This window comes from Callospermophilus lateralis, chromosome 12 (assembly GCF_048772815.1).
Source record: "Callospermophilus lateralis isolate mCalLat2 chromosome 12, mCalLat2.hap1, whole genome shotgun sequence".
NCBI classification, from domain to species: Eukaryota; Metazoa; Chordata; class Mammalia; order Rodentia; family Sciuridae; genus Callospermophilus; species Callospermophilus lateralis.
Genome location: NC_135316.1, coordinates 99,588,596 through 99,610,256, shown reverse-complemented (window position 1 = coordinate 99,610,256; position 21,661 = coordinate 99,588,596). Strand labels below are relative to the sequence as shown.

At 54.2% G+C, this 21,661-nt stretch overlaps 2 protein-coding genes across 8 annotated transcripts in view; one reads left to right on the top strand and one right to left on the bottom strand.

The window, feature by feature from the left end:
- Nucleotides 1–3,920, top strand: part of Stk24 (serine/threonine kinase 24) — a 100,935-nt gene extending 97,015 nt beyond the window's left edge. For all 3 annotated transcript variants that reach the window (XM_076872741.1, XM_076872740.1, XM_076872739.1), the window contains exon 11: nucleotides 2,913–3,920. In XM_076872741.1, the coding sequence (XP_076728856.1) occupies nucleotides 2,913–2,949 (37 nt within the window). In that variant the 3' untranslated portion in view covers nucleotides 2,950–3,920. The remainder of the gene's footprint in view (nucleotides 1–2,912) is intronic.
- A 2,332-nt stretch (nucleotides 3,921–6,252) lies between these two features.
- The window catches only part of Farp1 (FERM, ARH/RhoGEF and pleckstrin domain protein 1), a 265,061-nt gene continuing 249,652 nt past the window's right edge, over nucleotides 6,253–21,661 (bottom strand). For all 5 annotated transcript variants that reach the window (XM_076872685.1, XM_076872687.1, XM_076872688.1 and 2 more), the window contains exons 18-27: nucleotides 20,950–21,187; nucleotides 18,061–18,191; nucleotides 15,713–15,781; nucleotides 15,415–15,504; nucleotides 14,748–14,830; nucleotides 14,556–14,668; nucleotides 13,904–14,070; nucleotides 9,648–9,755; nucleotides 9,009–9,160; nucleotides 6,253–7,630 (exon numbers count right to left, since the gene is read on the bottom strand). In XM_076872685.1, the coding sequence (XP_076728800.1) occupies nucleotides 7,549–7,630; nucleotides 9,009–9,160; nucleotides 9,648–9,755; nucleotides 13,904–14,070; nucleotides 14,556–14,668; nucleotides 14,748–14,830; nucleotides 15,415–15,504; nucleotides 15,713–15,781; nucleotides 18,061–18,191; nucleotides 20,950–21,187 (1,233 nt within the window). In that variant the 3' untranslated portion in view covers nucleotides 6,253–7,548. The remainder of the gene's footprint in view (nucleotides 7,631–9,008; nucleotides 9,161–9,647; nucleotides 9,756–13,903; nucleotides 14,071–14,555; nucleotides 14,669–14,747; nucleotides 14,831–15,414; nucleotides 15,505–15,712; nucleotides 15,782–18,060; nucleotides 18,192–20,949; nucleotides 21,188–21,661) is intronic.

Below are 21,661 nucleotides of genomic sequence, written 5' to 3'. Positions count from 1 at the left end.
GCCAGAGGAGTACAGGCCTCAGTCAGACTCCTGTGGCTGCCTGTGGGTTTTGGGCTTTAGAATTTGGTGTCCAGATGCTGGAAGGGGGGCACAGTGACTTCTGTGAGAACAGGTGTCGGTGGGTCCTTTTCCTTAGTGGCTATGTACCCAGGCCCAGGTGCCTTGTGGACAATGGCTGTGCCTGTTCCTACCTGGTGTCTTTGGCCACATGTTTCAGACTAAGGAACCCTCCCTGCTTTTGCTTGGAGAATATCTACGTGAAAGTCACCCCAGGCCACCCTCCTGGCCGGCCTTCCTGACCTGGAGAGGTGTGTGGGCAGCTGCTTCGGGAAGGAGCGTGGGTGCTGGGTCCCCCGCTGACTCCCAGCTGCTTGGTCATGTTCCTCACCCCTGCGGTTCCAGGCCTGTTGTTGGCCTGATGTTTGTCTTCAGGTGTCCAGGAGATGGCTGAGCCTCCGTGATGACCCGGAGCATTGCCAGGCCTCTTCTGAGATGGCCTCTTGACAGAAAGCACTTAGGAAGGATATGAGGGCATGTGGGGTCACTTTGGCCATTTGCAAGTGACACCTGATGGGGCTGCCCACTGTCCTTGAAGAGTCCCTTTGTCTGAGGGCATCCAAAAAAAAGCAGCCTCATTCTTCCCAGCTCAGCCTCCTTAATGCATGATGCTGCGACTGCCAAGTGAGGATAGAAAGTAAAAATGGTTTCCGTGGCTGAGACGGTCGAAGGAGTCACTGATCTGTTTCATGATTCTGTCCTGCTGCCCCCACTTCTGCCACATTAAAAGCAATGAAATAAGTTACAGAAATAAAGCAAAAGAGAATACAAAGGTCACCCACATGCTTGCCTCTACACAAGCCTTTTTGATTTTTCTAGCTTGGTGTCTTCACTTCCTTCTAATGGCATGTATTTCTTATTAAAAAGAAACTTATGCCGGGTGCAGTGGTGCAGGCCTGTAATCCCAGCAGCTTGGGAGGCTGAGGCAGGAGGATCAAGAGTTCAAAGCCAGCCTCTGCAACTCAGTGAGGCACTTAGCAACAGGGTGAGACCCTGCCTCTAAATCAAATATAAAAAGGGCTGGGGGTGTGGCTCAGTAGTTAAGGTTCAATTGTTCCTCCCTCCCCCCAAATAAAGAATGAAACTCATAAAGCAAATAGAACTAAACCCAGAAACTGGATATATCATTAGTGTCTTGCTTTCGACTTTTTTTCTGATTGTGTAGTGTCACTTTTGAGCCGGTATTTATATGAGGTCTCCATTGTCTGAACGTGTGGTATGATTTATGTATGTGCCTGGACTTCCCCAGCAGTCCAGCACTGTGCTGTGTCCCGAGCACACTGGGTCGGTCCATGTTTTCCACTTCACAACAACCCCCTTCTCCCCGTCCCCTTTCTTTTATTGTGGATGCAAACCAATTACAGTGTAAGATATTTTTACTTTCTTTTTTGTACTGAGTCTTTGAAATCTGGTGTGTTTACACTTGGGCTTGAATCCACACTTACAGTTGGGTGCTTAGTAGCCACCTGTGGCCTTCAGTGACAAGTGGACCCTCCTCCTTGGTCGTCAGATGGCCTGGCTTTGGGGAGTCCCCTTTTTGTCCCTGCAGGCTTGCTGTGGCAGTCTGTTTTTCACCCAAAGTCCTCTGTGATTGGATGCCGGCCACAGTGGCTGAAGCTCAGGCTTCTTTGCAGTTTGGCTCCCAAACCCGTTACCTTGGCAAGTCGCTCAGAAAGAAAACTGTCACCTAAAGCATTTTCTGAGCCTTTCTGTCTTAGTTTTTTGAATTAATATTTAGACTGTTCTGTGTAACATCAAGTCGATATTGAAGTTCAAGTGTAGTGGTTGTGGCTAATGCCTGCTTTCATGGAGACCTTGCCACTCCTACTGATAATGCCTTCTAGTGCCAGGCATTATCAGTGCCCGCAGAGAGGAGCTGTGGGTAGGAGTGTTGAGACAAGTCTTCTTAAAGATGTCCTTGGCCATCTCCTGTGCCTTAGAGTTGGTTCTGATGGTGTTTGACCACGAGGCAGCCTCAGCCCCATTGTTTTATATTCTGAAGCAAGAAAATACTATAAAATTTTTCAAAAACAAGAAGTGATTCATGGTCCCACTATTGTAGCCTGGTGGTACCACCACCACCATCTTTTAATGCATTACCTTCCAATGCACAAGTGTGAACTTACTCCATTTCTCACATACTTGCAAATTACAGTGCTCCTGGGACTTTATTCCATGGTATTTATGATACAGAACTTACAAACACACAGGTATTATATGTGTATAGTCACAGCTAACTGTATTTTTTAGATTGTGTAAACACAGATGATCATAATTTAAAATTTTGATTTCTTCTGGTTTGCATATTCTGCTTAACTAACTGCTTTTCTGTTAGTCTTCAAAGTTGTTACAAATTATTCTGGTGTTTAAAAAATCTGGAGAGGCATCTCTGTGCAAATACCTATTTCTTCCTGTGAACTTTGTTTCTGAGGCCCTGCTAGGAAGCTGGTGACTTGGACCACGTTAGTATGTTGGTGGCCTAAAAGGACTTCCTGCAGTCATCTTCCATCAGCTGTGGGAGGGCATCCCTGGGCTCTTGCTGTTACTGGACAATGTCATTTTTCCAAAATTGATCCTCAGTAAGTCTCATCCGCTGCTTGACATCTGTCCAGAAGGCTGGACACATCATTTTTCCTCTTGATTGTGTGTTATGAAGTTTTTGTGTCAGAACCATGATCTTCGTAATCTTTGGGTTCTTTATTTAATAGATTTATTATCCCACTGGTATTTGCACTACTGTACTTTTTAAAATGACTTAAGACTTCCTATAAAAACTAAGATTTTTATTATTTTAAATTTTTGCACAAGGGTTAGAAAAATGACATTTACTTCTGTTTCTTTTTTTTTTTTCCTAGATATTCTCTAAGTGGTGGAGGAACTTCGTCCCACTGAAACCCTTCGGCCTCTGGGGTTTTGTTTTCCCTCCTTTCTTCTGCATCCTCCTTTTGAAAGTCCAGGAGAACCTTTGCCGGCTCTGCTGGAGGCGCCACGGAGGGCCACCCCCAAGGCCGTGCCGTCCAGGGACACACTCAGCCCTCGCTGTGCCACAGCCTGATGAAGTCTCTCGCATGGGGTGGGGAGGGCCAGCTCCTTCAAGCAATTATTTTATTTTTTTATTGTTTTTAATTTTAACCATAGTGCACATATTCAAGGAAAATGTCTTTGAAAACAAAACCCCTGAAGTGTATATTTGGGATTGTGATAAGGCAACTAAAGACATGAAACCTCAGGTATCCTGCTTTAAGTCGATAACTCCCCCGGGAGATGGAGAATCGCTGGTGGATCTGTGTACAGACTGTATATAGCGTCATTTTTACAGAAACCCCTTTGGCGTGCATAAGAAATCACTGTGTACAAATCGGCCAAGTGCTTCTGTAGATAATGTCCGTGGAGTAAATATTTGACAGGCCATAACTTGAGTCTATTGCCTTGCCTTTATTACATGTAAATTTTGAATCATGTGACCAGTGATTTGGGTTTTATTTTGTATTTGCAGGGTTTGCCATTAATAATAATTAACGCCCCTCGATGGAACACTCCCATTTGTACCTCAACAGATGCAAATGTCCCTCTTGTTTGTCCTTCACCCCTTTTGGTACACTTAGAAGTTGATTTCCTTTTTCATCGATGGTACTATTTCTTAGTGTTTTAAATTGGAACATATCTTGCCTCATGAAGCTTTAAATTATTATTCTGAGTTTCCCAGAGGAAGCACTCTCGTCTAACCTTTGTTTGGAGTTGTGCACCAGGCGTACTGTCCTGCCCACACGATTTTCTGTTGCACCTTGTAGTGGAATCTGCATATCATCATCTTTCCCACCTGGAAGTGTCTGGATGCTTACACCAATAAATTTTATAACACACTTATTTTGCATACTCTTCTTGAAACATGACTGCAGAGTGGATAGGACACCTGCTCTTGTGTGTGTGGTTGTGTAAGCGTGTGGCTGGCTGTGTGTGTGTGCTGAGACAGTTCAGAAAACTCCAGGGAAAAGTGCCCAGGTGGGAAAATGCTGATGAGCAGCATTTTCAACTTTGCAACTGTGTGAGTGGCCACTGAGATGTGGCTGGACATTGCAGATTTGTGAAACTGCTCTACCTCTTGCCAGGGACTTTAAGGATGGTTTTAGTTCTTCTGAAGGAGACCACGGCTGCCAGTGCTGTCACCCAGGATGTCTGGCTTTCTTGGTTTGCTATCAGGTGTTGTTTAGCAAGGTGGGAAATTTCTGGGTTTTCTGCAATGAGGGAGGGTTGTGTGTTTTATTTTGGTACAGGTAGTATTCTTTTATATTTGTTGATGCTAATTATTGTCATCTTTTATTGGGGTAGTGGCTTGGTCCTTTAACAATATGTTGCCAGGATTAAGACAATAGAATTTTGGGGAGGCATCGAAGTCGCTGGGTGGACTTGAGAAGTTCATTGCCGCAGTGGCCTGAGGTTGCCGGGACAGAGAACATGCCTGAGCTCAAGGTTTGTTTGGATTTGATGTGGGAGTTTAGACTATGGAACCATGATGTTTTATCACAAGTGGATTTCGGTTGAATTACTAATTTTTAAAAGGGATACATGTGGCTAAAGGAACTCAGACTGCATTGCTGATTCTTATTGTAAGGGTACAAGACTCTGAGCAGTATGTGTTTCCCTATACAAGGCAAAGGTCAGTTTTGTCCATCTTAGCACCAATGTAGACAGCAGCTTTTCTGGAAGACAGAGTTCATCGGGTTTCCAGGCAGTGACATCATGACTTGATATTGGGGCCTCATGCATGCAAGGCAGGTGCTCCACCACTGAACCAGATCGGCCCCTGCAGCCAGTTTCTAATACTAGTAACTGTGGTGAAGCTGCTAGGTAGACTTGGATCCTAATCAAGAATATTGGTCTTGATTAGGAAGATTCCCTGCAGTCATGAGCATACAATACCGTAAAGCTCCATCTCCTGGTAAAAGCAACAAATGATTCTTTGGGAATTTCCTGGAAGCTTCCTGGGGCATATGTTTAGACTGGAGGTTTCAACTTGGACCACCTCAGTGTATTCTCTTCTGGATTGTGACTCTGTAGACACAATCAGCTGAAATATTGAGGGCACCTCGTTTAGCCACAGTCTAGCCTTTGTCCCCATATTTCCAGTCTTTCACTGAAGAGGAGCCAGGTGCCAGAGCTCCAATTGGAACCTGCCTCAGTAGTGCCGACGGCTGCTGGTCTTCAGCCGAGTCTGTGAGCTCAGCGTTTGGGGGTTTGCTGTCACTTGAAGTCTCCTGATGCCAAACCCGAGCTGTTCCTGGCTCCTCAGCCCAGGGCCTGTGGGTCATGCAACTGTGGCCACCATGAAGTGGTGGCTGTGAGCTGACTGCTCAGCCATGGCTTTTGCCTTTTAGAAGTTGTTTCTCTGCGTCCTGCTGACTGCACCCGGGAGGTGGAGCCCCAGGCTGGTTCCAGATGTCTCGACCACCTAACAGCTGGGCCCTCGCTTTCTTGACGAACTGAGTGCCACCTGTCTTCCAGGTGGACAGTTCTGTTCTTGAGTTGCTCTTGTGAAGTGTCTGGCTTGGTCCTTTAGTCATGAGTTGCCAGTTGATAAGCATTTGATACTTCCTTCCTTCAGGAGCAGGGCTGCATTTCTACCACAAAATACGGCAGTGGAGGCAGAGACCCACTGTGTCATGCAAGGGTTAGCAAAGGGCTCAGCAAAACGGTGGTCTTTGTCTTGCGTGAGAGGGGTCTCTGGAACACCACCTCCCCTGGCAGCCCATCGGGAGTGGACTTGGTGCCTGTGTTATTCTCTGTTTTTCTCTGAAGTCACGCGGGGAACAGAGGAGCTCACAGATGGGAACCACAGGTGTCCAGCAGGTGGTTTGGAACCATTCAGAAATGCTGAGGTAGGGAACCACCTGGTCCCCAGGTGTCCCTGAATGAGTTGGGGATGTCACTGGGTTCAGGTAAGTTCTAGAGGAAGTAGGTTCCTGATACTGCTCTGCCCCTTAGCCCCTCCCTGACCCCCGCCCCTCCCCCAGTTTGGTTCTCCAAGCGGTTCATCAGGGGCTTCTTCCAAGGGAAAGTGGAAGGTCCTCCCAGTCTGTCCATACCTGTCCTCCTCCCTCTCACCTCCACCCACTCTGCCCCTGCAGAGGTGGCGCTGTAGGCCCACGGTCCCTGTTCCCGCCACGTGTGCACAATAAAGACAAGAGACAGTGCTGGTCTGTTTTGCCTTGAAACTTCAATATGCTGGATTTTGGCGTGAGGTATTTTTATTCCCTTTGTTAGTGCTTGAAACCATCTGGTACATATTGTAAGGCAAAGGATGACACGTCTTGAGCTCTTGTCCGCCTGTCACTCGTGGACACCAGCCACAGCTCCATGACGGTGTGCCCACTGTTCAGGGAAGTGGCCTCCCTGTGAGGACATGGGACAGAACTGTGTTGAATTGGCCGACCAACGTCAGGCAGGGCTCAAGAGTGCTAAGGGAATGGCAGCCAACGGGTCGACACTGCCCACCTGTGGGCACTGGGACACCAGGTTCCCAGCGAAGCGTGACTGTCCAGGGGGCGCAGTGTCACTCTGCCGGTACCCCATGCCCGGGGGAATGAGTCTAAAGAGTGAAGACAGGCACGGTAGATAACTACTAGAGAACGCGTGGTTTCCAACCACGGAGGCGGGAGGGGATGGGTCTGGTCGCGGGGGCTGGGACTACGTACCATTACTGTACAGGCTCCTGCCTCCATGAAGCTCACATGACACCCCAGAACGGAACAGCACAAATGGCCCTGGTCAGTGACACACAGGTTCTCATGCTCGTGAAACACAGCAAACACCATCGTACACACCACTCACAGTACAGCAGCAGTCAGAACACAACCCGCTATGGTTTGTAAAGAGGAATCGGTTTGGTCAACTTCGCCAAGAAGTAGGCCAGGTAACAAGTGTGTCACTGGAGCGTGGACCCCTCAGCGGAGCGGAGTGCGCTGGGAACTGCTTATTAGTCAAGGAAAGTGAGTCCTGTGGACCTCCTGTTATAAAAGTAGAAAGATTGGGGGGGGAAACGAAACCTGAAAACGATCTCATTTGCTTAAGACCGCCACGCGTTGCGAACACTGGAAAAGTCCATTTTTAAAACAGCAGCCCGCAGGTGGAATACTAAAAGTCCTTTCTAAGAAAAAGAAGAGCACTTGCCCTGTCCTCGGTCGAACGGATGCGCGTGCACCGTGTTAGAGGTGCAGTCGGGGGGAAGGAATGTCGTTTGGCACTCTTTAATGACAATGCTGCAATACTGGCACAAGCCCAAGAACAGTCCCCATGAGAATGACGGCGGAAGGCCCCCAGGCCTGGAGGTGGGAGGCCCCCGTTCCAAGGAGAAATCAGCAGTGGAGAAGACAAGGTGAGGCGATGGCCGCGGAGGGAGACGGGCGAGAGTCACTGTGAAACCATGTTCAGACAGGTGACAGCGTGGCTGGCTTCGTCACAGACGGTGAGCCAGCCATGGAGTGCGTCCAGCCATCAATACATGTGAGATTCTTTGTGACTTGAAACATGGGCCCGAGAGGCAGAGCTGGTGGCACTTCGGATCACTTCCATCCACCTGAAACAGAAGAAGGTGACAGGACTCTTTTGGGCCACTTTATTCAGTTTCATGGTTCTGTGCTGCTATTGGCAAAAACACGATGTCATGGAAGCCCAACTGGTTTGTGATTGGTCATTTTGGCAGAAGAGTTTCTAAGTTAGAGTTTAAGCAGAAGGTTCCTCTAGGGGTCCCCAAGGAGTGCAGTTTGAGAACCATAGGAGCCAGAGGCACGGGAGGCCACAGGCTCACTTTGACCAATTTAGGATGAGGTGGCTTTGGCTGTGTGGGAGAGCTCTACCCCCTGATCTTTTCTGAGGATGCTGAATGTCTCCCAACCTGCTTGGTGGGGAATTCATTTTATGCTGTAGTAACATGTCCCCAGGGGTCATTTGGCAAAGTCTGGAGGATTAGCAGCCAGGGCAGCCTCCCCCTCCCCAGTCCATCTGGTTCAAAGTGTCCGTAGGACCAAGGTCGGGGAGCTGGGCTGAACCAAGCTTCCTCCTTGACGGAGGACCTTCATGCAGCTCCCAAGTTAGACAGGTCCAGCTCAGCTCCTTGATCCAAGTCCAGGATCAAGTGTGAGAATCACTATCCTGTGGGCTCGGTGGCAAACTGTTGCTCAAGAACTGTTAGATCTCCTGGAAATCTTACATCCTTGTCTGCGGACATTACGGCATTGCGTACAGTTCACGATCGGCCCATTTGGCAGTCCTTGTGGACCTGAGCACCCCTAGAACTCGCTGTCTTAACACCGTGGCCGGGAGACGAGCTGCTCCCTAGGAGGGGCACTGACCTGGCCCCTGAGTGGTAACCACTGCCCTGTCTAGCCTAGGGCTCTGTCACCAAGGACAGCAATGACAGCTACATCAGAGGTGGGCTATGGAGTGCATTTCCCAGAGGCTCAGAATTTCTATCTAAAAATGTGAATTTCAGGAGTAGCCTCAAGGTATAGCTCATGCCCAGTGGCCTGGCTCCCTTTATCCACTCATGGCTAAATAGCTCACTGCATCACGCAGACAGCGGCAGAGAGGAGAGCCCTGAGACACGTAAGCTCTTCCTGCTTCCTGTGGCCCTTTGACGGGGACATTCTTGGCCATCGCCCAGTCAGGCGTACTGTGACAGCTGAGCCTAGCAAGGGAGGAGCGGCAGTCCCCGAGCCCGCTCCCCGCCACGGGCCTCAGCTTCGCTTCCTGACAACGCGAACATGTTAAGAGACCTAAAGGCGCAGGGTTGGTGGCGTGAGCAGGGTAGCACCCAGGAAGCCAAGACTGCACTCACCTCCCAGGAGCAAGGGCGCGTGGGCACCAGGCAGGGAGGGGAGTCAGCTCTAGGGAGTAAATGCAGGCCCACCCGGGGGTGTTCCCTGCCTGCCCAGGACCCAGTGTCGGACGTTTACCTTTCGAACGTGTATTCGCTTTCAGCCCTGAAGTAGTACACGTGGGACTTGAAGTGCAGCTTGAACACATAGTCCTTGTGGATGTTCTCGGCCTCGGAGGGGACAGTGAGCGAGTACCCGAGCAGAGGCAGGCTGGCGAGGGGATGATTGTCCTGGGAAGAGTACAAAGGTGGCTTGGGGAGGAGGCCGCGCCTGGCTACTGCCCCCCACCTGGAGCAGCTCTGGAGCCCAGGCAGTTCCACCCAGGGACGTGGGTCTGCAGGGACGGGACTAGAGGCCACGGTCTTGGCCAGTGCAGTGAGGTCCAGCTCATGACTCCAGGAGGACACGAGCCCCACACGATCCCCTTTCCTTGTCCAAGCAGCAGCCAGACTGTCCTTTAGCCAACAGTTAACATCAGCCTTCGCTGAGCCGCGGCCCCCCTACAGGCCCAGTGCAGGACCCCCAGCACCTGCTTCTCCACGCCCAGCAGGGGCCGAGCAGGGGAGCCCCATCTGTCTCCCCAGGGGAGGCCGCCTGCCTGCAGGGAGGGTGCTGCAGGAAGCCCCGAGTTGCCGCCACTCTTCCCAGGCCAGGCACACTTCACTCCGTCCCCATCCCTAAGGTCCCAGGGCCACCTGACCTGGGCAAGGTACCTACCTGGTGTGACTTGTAGAAGAACAGGCAGAAGTTCGTGAACACCACCCACAGCTTCTGCCATCCATTGCTGTTTTTGAATTTCCTCAGCAGGTTCCCAGACAGCTGGTTCTGAAAGACAAGCGGCCAGTCAGGGGCACAGGGAATGGGCCCGGCAAGACAGCGCGGCCTCGACGCCTATCGTGCTGTGTGGTGGTCATGGGAGGTGCCCAGGTTCTAAGAACAGGCTTCCCGTGACCTAGGCGTGCCCTGACTAGGAGAAGGCCCACCACTCCCTGGCAGGTGGAGAAGCCCTTGGGTCGAGTGGGCTGGGCCTGAGTAATTCTCCTTGTCACCTGTTACAGGTTAAGTCGCATCCTCCCAAGAGAAATGCCGGGGCTTCACCTGCAGTGTCTCAGAATGTGGCCTTAGTAAAGTAGGTGGGCTCAGGTATAAGTTAAAATGAGGTCCCAGTGGGGAAGAGGGACTTGAAATGTGAGTGCTGTCCCTAGGGGGAGGGACACACAGGAAGGACGCCTTGTGCCCTGGGGCAGGGGCCCACAGCAACATCACATTCTGCCAACAAACAATATGGAAGAGGTGAGGAAGGGTCCCTGGGCTTCCAGGGTCTTGGCCCCACTGACAGCTTGATTTTCACTGTGGGGCCCCCAGAAACCATGGGAGAACAAATTTCTGCTCTAAGCCACTGTCTTTGTGGTCCTTTCCTAGGAAACAGATCCATCCGGCCACCGAGGCTTGAAGGACACCCTCACCTGCAGCTCCTGACCGCCACCTAGTGGGCCAGGGCCAGAAGCTGCACTCAGCCAGGCAGGGTGGGTCCAGGCCCCGTCTCCAGTGTCCTGGGCTAATCCCACAGGTCCGGTGGTCACCTTGAGACCTGGGTCAGCTGCTGCTAAAGACGCACAGGCAGCCCCGATGGGAACAAAGGACGGACACCTCTCTGGGCCAGAGAATGCTGAGGCGACCAGGGGACTTTGACAAGCCAGGCCTCCTTGGTTTCCTTTGTCAAGGTGGCACCACCAGGGGAGACTCAGGTGGGGAAGGTGGTCATGGGGGCACAACCTTTAAAGAAGATGAGTGCCACTCACCTGTCCACTTAAAAAATGGCTAATTTGCCAAATTTTAAATTTTACCAGTTTTAAAAAGCAAAAGCTATTTACTCCATTTTCTAAGTACCCACACAAGCAAGTAAAGACCTGGGCCAGGAGCTGAGATGGAAGATGTTTGACGTCTCTCTCCAGCTGCTCACAGTCTGATGTGGGGGGGGGACGAACAGTGAGCTGAGAGGGTGCAGGAAAGACGGGGCCCCTGCCCGGGGACCACAGCTACAGTGGAGAGGGTGTCCCAGGCCAGCGGGCAGCTCCAACCTTCTGTCCCCTTGTCTGACTGCCATCCCCTCCCAGGGACAAGGGAGCGCAGGGCTCCCATCAGATGGTGACACCCAGGGCTGAGCTGGGGATTTGGTGACCTAGCAGTATCACACCATGGCACACCGGAGGTCAGGACCCCACGTTAGACAGGAGGACTTTTCCCATGCCCACCCAGGGGTCAGACACTGCGTCCATCTGCCCCATTCCAGGCCCATATTCTGAGGCAGGCTCCTCGGGATGCCCTGGCTTCTACCAGCCACCTGAAGCCCTTACTCTGTCCTCGCAGACTCTGCAGCTGCTGCCCCAGTGGACTCGGTGAAGTTCCCTGTCCCTCTTGTGGGCTGAGCCCTGTGAGTGCATGTCTTGGGCGTCTCCGTGTCTGGGTCTGCACTTCCTTCTCCCAGAACCAGCCAGTGCCCCGTTTCCTTGATGCTGTCCCCAGAGACCCCTCTCATCTTCCTGACAGAGGCCTCCTTGCCCTGCCCCTCTTGCCATCCATCTCAGCCCTTTGTGGGTGGGCTGAACTATATGTCCCCAAAGACATGTCCAAGTCCAAACCCCTATTATTTGTGAACGTGACCTCTTACAAGTAGGATCGATGCGGATGGTGCTCCTATAAAGAGATTTGCACCCAGACGCAGGGCGCAGACCATGTGGCTCCAGAGGTGACTAGTGATGTGACATGACTGAGCCAAGGACTGTCGGTGCCCTAGCAGTATCACGCCGGCAAGAAGCCAGCAGAGAGGCAGGGAATAGATTTCCCCCAAGCGCCCAGCAGGAACCAGGCCCACCACCACCCTGATGCTGGGGCTTCCTGTGCTGTGGGAGAGTGAGCTGGTGTTTTGATGGGTGTGCGGTCCTGTCGCAGCAGCCACAGGAAGTGAACCGTCCTGTCCCCCTCTCTCCACTGCGCTCTCTCATTGTCCTCCGAGTCAGTGTCTATCTGCCAAAGAACTTCCCAGAGGGACACTGTCCCCAGTACAATCTTAAAAGACAACTACGATCTTTCAAAGCCCTTGCTGGCTCCGCCAGCTGCACGGCTTCCCTCAGTTGTCAGTCCTACCCTACGACCTGTTGTCTGGACCCCTACGACTGGCCTAGGGGACCCCCGTGCCACAGCCAGCTCATCTTTATGCCGTCCCCAAGCCTCCCGTGCTCACTTCTACCTGCATGAATCACAGCAGACAGAAGCCGGGCACAGGCTGAGGAAGGGCCACGGCCGGGAAGACAGGAGCCGCCCCTTCCTCTCAGGGGAGGCCCGAGGCCCACCAGCTGGTCCGGGAGCCTTTTGGCACCTGGCACATGAGGCCACCCACCTCAGAGGCCAGATTGAAGTGCTGTGCCTGGGGAGGGACTTTCATATGGAGGGGACGTGTGGGAGACACCCTGGCCAGTCCCACAAAATTGTAACCTGCATTATTGCCCCCCAAAGCCACCCACGAGCATTCATGCTGGCTCCTGAGGGCTGGCAAGCTTCTCCGTGGAGCCGGCAGTGTCACAGGCTGTGCAGGCAGAATCGGAGCCAGTACCCAGAAACCACTAGGAAACATGGGCCCACTCCTAGTTCAGGGCGGGAAGCGGCCAGGTGTCGCTGGATCTGGCCTGTGGGCCAGGTTGCTTGTCTGGCTCTCCCGACCCTGAAGACACCCACGACTCTGTAGACCGTGCGGTGCGTGAAGGAGTACGGGGCTTGTAGAAGTGCCCCCAGGCCGCCTGCCCCTCACTGCATGCTTGAGTGGCTTCCTGCTCCACACGCACACCCAGAGGGAGGGTGCGGTGGAGGCGGAGTGCAGAACACGTGGCCTGTGAGCGGGAGGGAGAGGGAACGGGCAGTCAGTGCCCACTGACCAGGCACAGCGGCCTCCATGGGCAGAGCCCAGAGGGAGTGGACGGGAAGAAACTGCCTGGGGCAGGGACAGTGAGTGCCTGGCCTCGCCATGTCCACAGAGAGTGTCTTCCCAACACAGGGCACAGCAGGAAGCTCAGAAAGGTGGGTAGGACCATGAAGGTCACTTCCAGAGAACACCGAGATGCCTCAGAGGTCGGCACCTCTCCCAGCCTGCCTGATCGGAGCCGGCAAACCCTCACGTGACGCTGTGGCCCAGGCACGCTTGGGAACGAGAACTTCCTGTGTTCTAGAAGCTGAGTCTAGCCTCTATCTCAGTGGGGGCCAGGGGACCAGCCACGGTCAGACACGGTGACGATTTCATACGAGACCGAGCCTGCACACGACTTGAGAGACACCGATGGCTGTGTACAGCCAGGTGGGTGCTGCTGACAAGGGGAGATGAGAAAGCCCTTGTTTTCAGTTTTCCGGACTCAGACCTGAGCTGGAAAAGGGGGTTTGGAAAGATCTGGAAGCCTTCACAGTTGTGATCAAGGAGGCCTGCGTTCAGGGTGAGTCCCAGAGCACCCCTGGAGGGCCCCACCCTGCGTCCCCTTCTCGGGGTGGCCCTGCTGGCACCAGCTTGCCCATTGTCAGACCCTACAACCTCCTCATACACCCGATTTCCAGGTGGCAGCTCCAGGACATGGCCCTGGACTCACGGCTGCACCTGTGAACAGACGCTGCCCTGTGACCCAGGCCCCTACAGGAGAGAAACTGGAGAACAAGAGAAAGCCAAGACTCCTGTAGGTGGCAGTGAAGACTGATGGACAGCAGGAGCCGCAGCTGCAGTGGCAGAGGACAACGCCCACTCCTCTGCCCCCGGGGGGATGACCACAGCAGGCTCGAGCCCCGGGCTCCATCCTTCCCTGCTCAGCTGCATGGCCAGACACAGGGCCAGGCTCACTGCAGACCCCCGGGCCGGAGGCTGCACGTGCTCTGCCTGGGCAGGTGCAAGGTAGGGATGAGAGCCACCCAGCCGCCACTCCACACTCCACAGGTACCTCCACGGCGACACTGAAGTCCACCATGGAGACGCTGGTGTTGCGGTGCCAGCACACGTGCACCATCGTGTTGCCGCGGTGAGGGGCCTGGCGCTCCAGCGAGGTGCGTGAGGCACTCAGGTCGTCCTCCGACTCCTGGTCGGCCGTGGTGGCTTCGTCGGGGGACTCTGCAGGATGACAGGAAGCCACACTGGTGTCTCCTCATGTGAAGCCTTTTCCTGATACCCTCCAAAGCACTGGGGGAGGCTCGGAAGGCTGGGGGACTCAGCGTGGTCCCCAGGGCACCCACTCAGCAGGGGTCTAGCGAGGCCTCCAGGAGGGGAGCATGCCCTGGCCCACCTGCCTCTGCCAGGGAGCCCTGCACATCTGGGTGCCTGGCCTGCGGCCCTACACAGCAGCCTGCCCTTCTCCTTGGACACCAACTGCCGAGCGGCAGTGCCGGCCCAGAGCGGGTGACTTCCCTGCCACTTTGCATGTTTCCACAGTTTAATTTTCAGAAAAAGAGCTTTTGTTTGATTTCTAGCCTTAAACTCAAACACAGACTGTGGCTGAGGGACCACCCGCCAGGGGTGCAGAGCCAGGCCACCCCTCCTTGGTGAGCCCTATGGCCATGGGCTTGGGCGCTGCCCCAGGAAGCTTCCCCACCACTCACTGTTGTCCGGGGGGCTGCTGGCCAGGAACTCAGGTGTGGGGCCACTGCTCTTCTCAGCCAGGTCAATGGCCATCTGGATGTCCTCAATCCACTTTTCCATCTCGGACCGAGAACTGAGGACAGAGATGGGTGTTAGCTTCTCCGACACAGCAGGTCAAAGGTCGACGGTAAGCAGTCAGATTCCAGAGTTACCTGGCGGCCACGACGATGGATTGCCGCTGGCCTCGGAGGGTCAGGCAGTGGGGCACCCCCCACTCGTCCTCGCTCTCCTCGATCTGTGGGGCAAGAGTTCACCATGTTACCGCGCAGCAGTAGGCGAGATACCTGGCATGTTTTCAGATGCTTCCTAAAGGTGACCAGGCCACTGAACGCCGAAAACAGCTCAGGGCCCAGAGGGATGCAGAGCCCATGCACCTCTCTGTCCACCTCCTAAGGAGGCCACCATAAGCCAAGGTCACAATCCTACAGCGAGGTGTCTCATGTGCACCTGCTTGACCAGGGGTGGGGGCCCCGACTCCACCATTCCTCGCGTGTGGTGAGGTTGCCCGTCAGGCTGGGAGGGGCAGAGTCACACAGAGGCAGGCAGCAGGCCTCTACTTGGTTCTAGAAGGAAGACTGGTGGCATCCCACATGCAGGAGGAGGGGCAGTGTCCCTACCAGGAGGGCCCTAGAAAGTTGTTCTTTTAGGGGACGGGGCAGGACTGGAGAGCCACTGGTCTTCGGGGCCCAGTCTTCTCACCTGGGAGGGTCCTGTCCTCCACTTCCTGTCCAGCCTCGCCCTTTGGCTCCTCCCATCAGAGGCGTGCTCCCTCCCGCCTGGCAGGGAGAGCACCTGCTGCTGCCCGCGCAGCACACTCACCGTCATGCCGTAGAGCGGGAGCTGCCCGTGGACTTTAAACTGGTTGGAGGCGGTCAGTCCCCGGCTGGTGTACAGCAGGACATCGTTGAACTAGAGGAACAAGCAGAGTGGCGGGTGAGTGGGCTCCGCTGGATACCATCAGGGCAGTCAGTGCATTTCCCCAAGTCTCTGGGAAACCCAGGGAGCTGCTCTTCCTGCCTGCCAGGGTCCCTTGGGTGGCCATGGCCTTACGATCTCTAGCCCTGTGACAACATGGGTCCGGGGGCCATCGAGAGGATACATGGCTCTCACCACTTACCAGGAAAAACATGCGCTGCTGGAGCCCCTTCCCCGAGAGCTTGCTGAGGCTGCCCAGGCGGATGAACTCCTGTGGAGCAGACACAGCCAGATGTACCAAGAGCGCAAGGCCCCTGCACCCGCGGCCCTGTCCGGCTGAGTGAGGCCCTCAGTTACTGCATCCCGGGGCCAGGCTAGGCTGCCACTAAGCCCCCCTGTCTTTCCCAGGGGCCTTCACGGCAGGTGCCCCATCAGCGGCACCTCACAGGAAACTGGGGTTCAGGCTAGCAGGAAGCATGTGCTCACCTGCAGGGAGCCACAGCCCCTCTGAGGATGAGGGCCATCCCCAGCTCCATGCTCCCCACCATGAAGGAGAGGACAGGGACCCCAACTGCACAAAGTGGCAGCCAGGGACCGGGAAGACAGTGCAGAAGACAGAGAATCTTGTCTGCGAGTTCGACTCCGGGTCTTAGAAACCAGAGGAACCAAGGCACTCGGCATCCCCAGTCACATTTTCCCCCAGATCCATGAGGACGGAGGTTGTGCTGTGAGGGCAGGCACTTTGAAAACCAAAGAGCAACCTTTTCTTTCTTTGGGGATGGGGGCCTTGTTGCCCTGGCTGTCCTTGAACCCCTGGGTTCAAGCCGTCCTGCCACCTTGGCCTCCTGAGCAGCTGTACTGCACCACATCCAGCTAACGGTCATTTTTATGTTGGGATAGAGCACACATGGGCTGTCCCGTGCGCATCAGTAGTGCCTTCAGTGCCGTGCCACCCTCACTACTGTCTGTCCTGGAACTCGCTCCCTCTGAGAGCCCGTGACGCTGCTCCCGTTTTGTTTGGGATTGACTTGAAGCAACGAGGACGGCAGGTGGCTGGGGGGACAGAGCCTAGGAAAGTGAGGTGGCGCTGAAGCCGGTAAGCAGCACCCCAACTCCAGCTTGACCTCCCCTTGCTGAGTGCACGGTATGTGTCTGACACGTCCCGGGTGGGCGTACTGGCCCCCCACACCAGCCTGACGTTCAACAGTATTATTCCCACTTCCAGATAAGGAAACTGAGGAGCAAAATGACAAAGAAATGAGCCCAAGACAACATGGTCAGCCAGGGGTGACCGAGCACCACCCGCGAAAGGCTCATGATGCTTGGGGTGCTGTGGCACTGCCATAACGGAGGAAGGGTATGCTCGGTCCCCTTTGTAAGTGGGAGGGGAGACGGAAGATAAGATGTACTGCATCTTCTCATATAATAAGCCTCCTGATCTTCCTGACCCACGATGGGGAGGATAAGACCCCCTTCCAGTTCCATCGTCCCGGCTCTGGTAGAGCCAGAATTTGGACCTGTGGCTGCCTCTTCCAATCCAGGGCTCTCTTTACTCACTTGGAAACTGTTCCCTCAAAATGAGAAATCCTTACAAATGGTCTGATCACCTCGGCCTAATGCGTTAATATCTTGTGGAGTTCTGTTTAAATAAAATTACATCGATTCCACTGGGCTTTCCACATGGAAGGCAGACCAGGCTGCTACGTGTTGGGACCAGGCAGAATTCTCTCACCAGAAGAGCTGGGGCGAACCCCAGCCTTCATCTCCACCCAGTACCCACCACAGAACTCGGACGAGTCTCCCTTTTCCCCATCTTGTCTGTTCCCCTACCCGGTGGGAGTGAGTGTGAGTGTGAGTGTGTGTGAGTGTGTGTGTGTATGTGTGTGTGTGTGTATTGGAAGCCCCACCCATTGCTAATGACCTGCTTCTCATGGAGGGTGCTGGGTAGGTACAAGTTGACACCATGAGTGAACTCGTATCTCCCAGAATTGTTTCAAATGTCATTTTGATTTTGAATGAAACTTATGTATGAAAATTTTGCATCTTTAAAAGATACCATACTTGAATGGGATTTTATAGATACTTTCATGCACTAACAACTTCTCGGCTTTTACATCACCATTTTATCCACTTGTTTTCTTTCTCTTTCTCTTCCATTTTCATTAAATTTCATTTTTTTGTTTTGTGCTGGGATTGAATAGAGGGCCTCAGACATGTTAGGTAACTGCTCTACCACTAAGATGCACCCTCAGCCCCTCATTTACCTAAATTTTAAAAAACAAAACAAGCTGTCTTAAATCCTCCCTGGAATGCAATCGGGAAAAGAGAATAATCAACAAATAAAGAGAAGAAGTCGAATGTGAGGTCAGAGGATTTCCCTCTCCCCTCCCTACACAGATTCTGAATGACACTGTCCTGTTCAAAGTGTTTTCCCAGTGGCCTCCCGGGGAAAGGGAGGGGGAGGGCACTTGAACTTGAGAGTGTCCGTGGTCCACAAGCTCTAAGCCCCGAAGCCTCCCTCTGACTCTACGTCCCGCCCCCTCCGCTTACCCTCCCGGGAACCACGAGATTGTCAATGCCAATCAAGTCTTTCTTGAGTTCGTGCAGCTTCTGGAAGTTCTCCATCTTGATCATCGTACCATGCAGCTGCGCCACCATTTCCGTCATCTCTGCCAACGCGGCTGGCGAAGGAGACACAAGCGCCGAGGTTAGCGCAGGCCAGGGCCTCTCCCCGGGCTCTCGGCTAGACTCCCCAGAGCTGTGCATTTCAGGGCCTGTCCTGCGGGGACGCGCGGCTGCTGCTCAATCAGAGAAACCGGGGATTTGCTTTAAGGACAGATTTGACCCGGTTTCCCTGCAGCACCTCGAGGAGGCAGGGAACTCGGCATGGCCTCATGGTGCGTGGCTGCCCCTCAGGTAAAAGGACTCGTGGGCATCGAGGGAAAGACATGGGAATGAAGGCGACCTGAATTCTGCCTCTTTCTCCTGGAGAGAGCAGGGCCCGGTGAGTACAGAGAGGCCACAGAAGTGTGGGGACCGCCAGCCTGTGTTGGAGGGGCCTGTACTGCGACACTCGGGGACTAGCATCAGTGCACCCTGCTCTTCCTCCTGTGGACATTACCCTGCTTACCAAGAGGGTGCAAAGAGCGACTGAGACATGCCAAAGGAGCTGCCCAGAGCCAGCAACCACGCATCAGGGGGGCACACAAGCCTGCAGTGGCTGGGCATGTGACAGTTCTGTCCAGAAACATGTGCCACTGATTTTCAGTCTTCAGGACACCAAATTCCTCTTGCCCATCCTCGGGTTCCAGAAGGCAAGTGTTAGCTGTCTTGATTTCTCCTCGGATGCAAAGTCAGCACTTCCTGGCTTACCACAGACGGCTTCCCCTCAGCACAGTGACAAACCCTAGAGTTTTCCTCTGTCTTTGGACATTACCACCCACTTGGTCCAATAAACCTCGACTGGGCACCAGTGCTCAGTGGGTTGGGAGTGAGGAGGCTGGGAGAGGAGAGGAGGGCACCTGGCCTCTCCCCAGCTCAGGCCTGCCTGCATGCACCCTCTCTCTAGTGAGGCCACTCTGCTGGAGCTAGGAAACAAGCACATCTTTCTATTTAATTGTCAGGGCTGAACTATTCCAACATCAGGGACTGCAAGTCCCAGTGTCTCCTCCCCCTCCTGAGTGACACATCTGTGGGGTCCTCAGAGTTGGGAGAGGCCTTTGGTCATCTTGTCCTGGCACAGCAAGTGGCAATGTCAGGACACCAGGACAAGGTGGGCGAGGCCAGACCAACGTTGAGGTCAGGCGCCAGCTGAGGCTTCGGGACGAGGACGGGTTTGCAGGGAAGGCCCAGGAGGTGCTGGCAGTGATGCGGAAGGCAGGGACTCAATGCGCCACGCCGTGGCAGTGGCTGGTTTCACAGGCCGATGGTCTAGAGAAACCTTGACATCCGAGGCAGCTCGGCCCGTCGGGCATGAGCCGCCACCGTCTTCATCGACTTTGCCAAGTCTTCTATTGAGTTGTCTTTTAAAAGACGATCTGAAGGATCGTATGTTCTAGATACCAAGAGCGACCGTCTGGACCCCCCGCCACCAGAGCCCTTCCTGCCTTCCCTCTGCCGCCAGGTCAGCTCCTCACATTTACAAGACCCTGTGGTTCCGGGCCCTGTTCACTGTTCCAGGCTTCTGGTTGGCCCGCTCCTCTGCACTCCACACAGAGGGCACCCAGCACTTCTGCTTTCTGGAATGTTCCATGAGTTCTCTCCCCTTTGGACCTGTGCATACCTGTATTTGTGCTGTTCCCTATTCTCCGGACCCTCCCCTCATCCTGCAAAGCTTAACTTAACACTTTATCCTAACCATGGACATCCCTTCCCCTGCTCCTGCCCACCCTGCGTTTACAGCAGGTCCCCTCAGGGCCAGGATCCCAGCGTTCCACCTCCCAGGCACCCACAGCAGTGTGGATCCGGTGCGTGAGGAACGGGGTGCAGGTCAGAACGGGTTTAGATTTTAGCTGGAGGCAGGTAGGGGCCGCCTGGGTTTCAAACAAAGGAGGAGGGAAAAGACGCGTCTGGAGAACAGTAACAGGTAGCCCAGGAGACAGGAGGGTGTCTGAGCCTTCAGACAAGAGCAGGGGGCCTGACATGCAAGGGACACAGACTCCATGCAGTGTGTTCAACAGGCACCTCCAAAGGACCCACTCTGGGGGCAGCCCCGGCTGGAGAGGGGAGGGGACTGACTCAGCAACAGCCCTGGCCTGCAAGGGACTTGGGGATGAGGCCAGGGAACATAAATGCCAACAGACTACATATAACACGGGACAGAAGGAGCCAGGCTCAAAACAATGTGCGGCTCAGTGGGACAAGAGTGCACTCCTGGCTCCCTTCCCCCTCTCACCTCTGCTTCCTTGTCTATAAAATGGGATAAAATGGGACTGTTGAAGGAGTAAAGGTGACAAAGTAGGCTCTGGGCCTGGCCTGGGCACCTTGAGGGAGTACATCATCTTGAGACAGTAGGGAAGCGTGATCCAGGTTCCATACCATTTACTTCCCAGCTGGGTAGCTCTGGACAGATTCCTTAACCTCTCTGATGTCAGGAGTCTCCATAGGTAAAATGAGCTCACTCATGCCTCAGGCTAGTGAGGAAGGTGGAGTTAACTCAGGGGAAAGGCTTATTAAGGTGACTGGCACATCACAAATGCCCAGTGGTACTGAGCACGAGGATCAGGGACCAGCCTCCTTCTGTGGCAGGTAGGACTATGGAGCTTCACCCACACAGCTGGAAGCCGTTATAAGTGGGTGCCTCCAGGGTTCTTCGCCCCCAGCCTCCCAGGCTCAAAGGAAGGAATGCATGCGAGAGGTGGAGGAGGAGTAGCACCTTTCCCCGCAGGGACCAAGAGGGGACAGGGGACTGTCGGCATTCGCTGGCCGTTCTGATCTCACCTCGGCAGTCCCTGAAGTCTGCGTGGCTGGGTTCGTGGTGCTTGCACAGACGCTCCAGGACCTGCTGGTAGTGCATGAGCCGGTGCAGCGGGCGCAGAAGGAAGGTGTTGAGCGGCAGGTAACACACCTTCTGCAGCTCGAAGTCTCTGCAGAGGAGCTCCAGGCGCCGCGAGCTCCTGATGGCGTTCTCCAGTGCCTCCAGTGCCTCGCCATGCTTCCAGAGGTGCGCTGCCAGGGGCTTGTGGGGCGAGAGGGGGAGTCCTGAGCCACGGACCAGCACGCTCTGGTGCCCAGCCCAGTTGGGCTTATGGACGTGCATTGCACCCATTACATCATCACGTTTATTTAATCTCTTTAAATTTCAGTTTTCCTACTTCACTACTTAATTCATTATTTTAATGATGTTGTGAGCACGAAATAAGAAGCTCCATTAAGGCATTAAGCAGTTTAAAATGCACATGCAGCTAGTGGCAATCTCAGCTACGACCACGGGAGGCTGAGGCAGCAGGGTCCCAAGTTTAAGGTCGGCATGGACAACTTAGACCCTGTCTCAAAATAAATTAAAAAGGGCTGGTCTAGTTTAGTGGTCAAGTGCCCCCCCCCCCCCCCCCCCCCCCCCCCGTTCACTCCCCAGTCAACAGCTCCCATGCAAAATGCACAAAACACAGGAACTATCAAACGGGAGGCCCTGGAGGGGTGGGGCTGTGGCTTT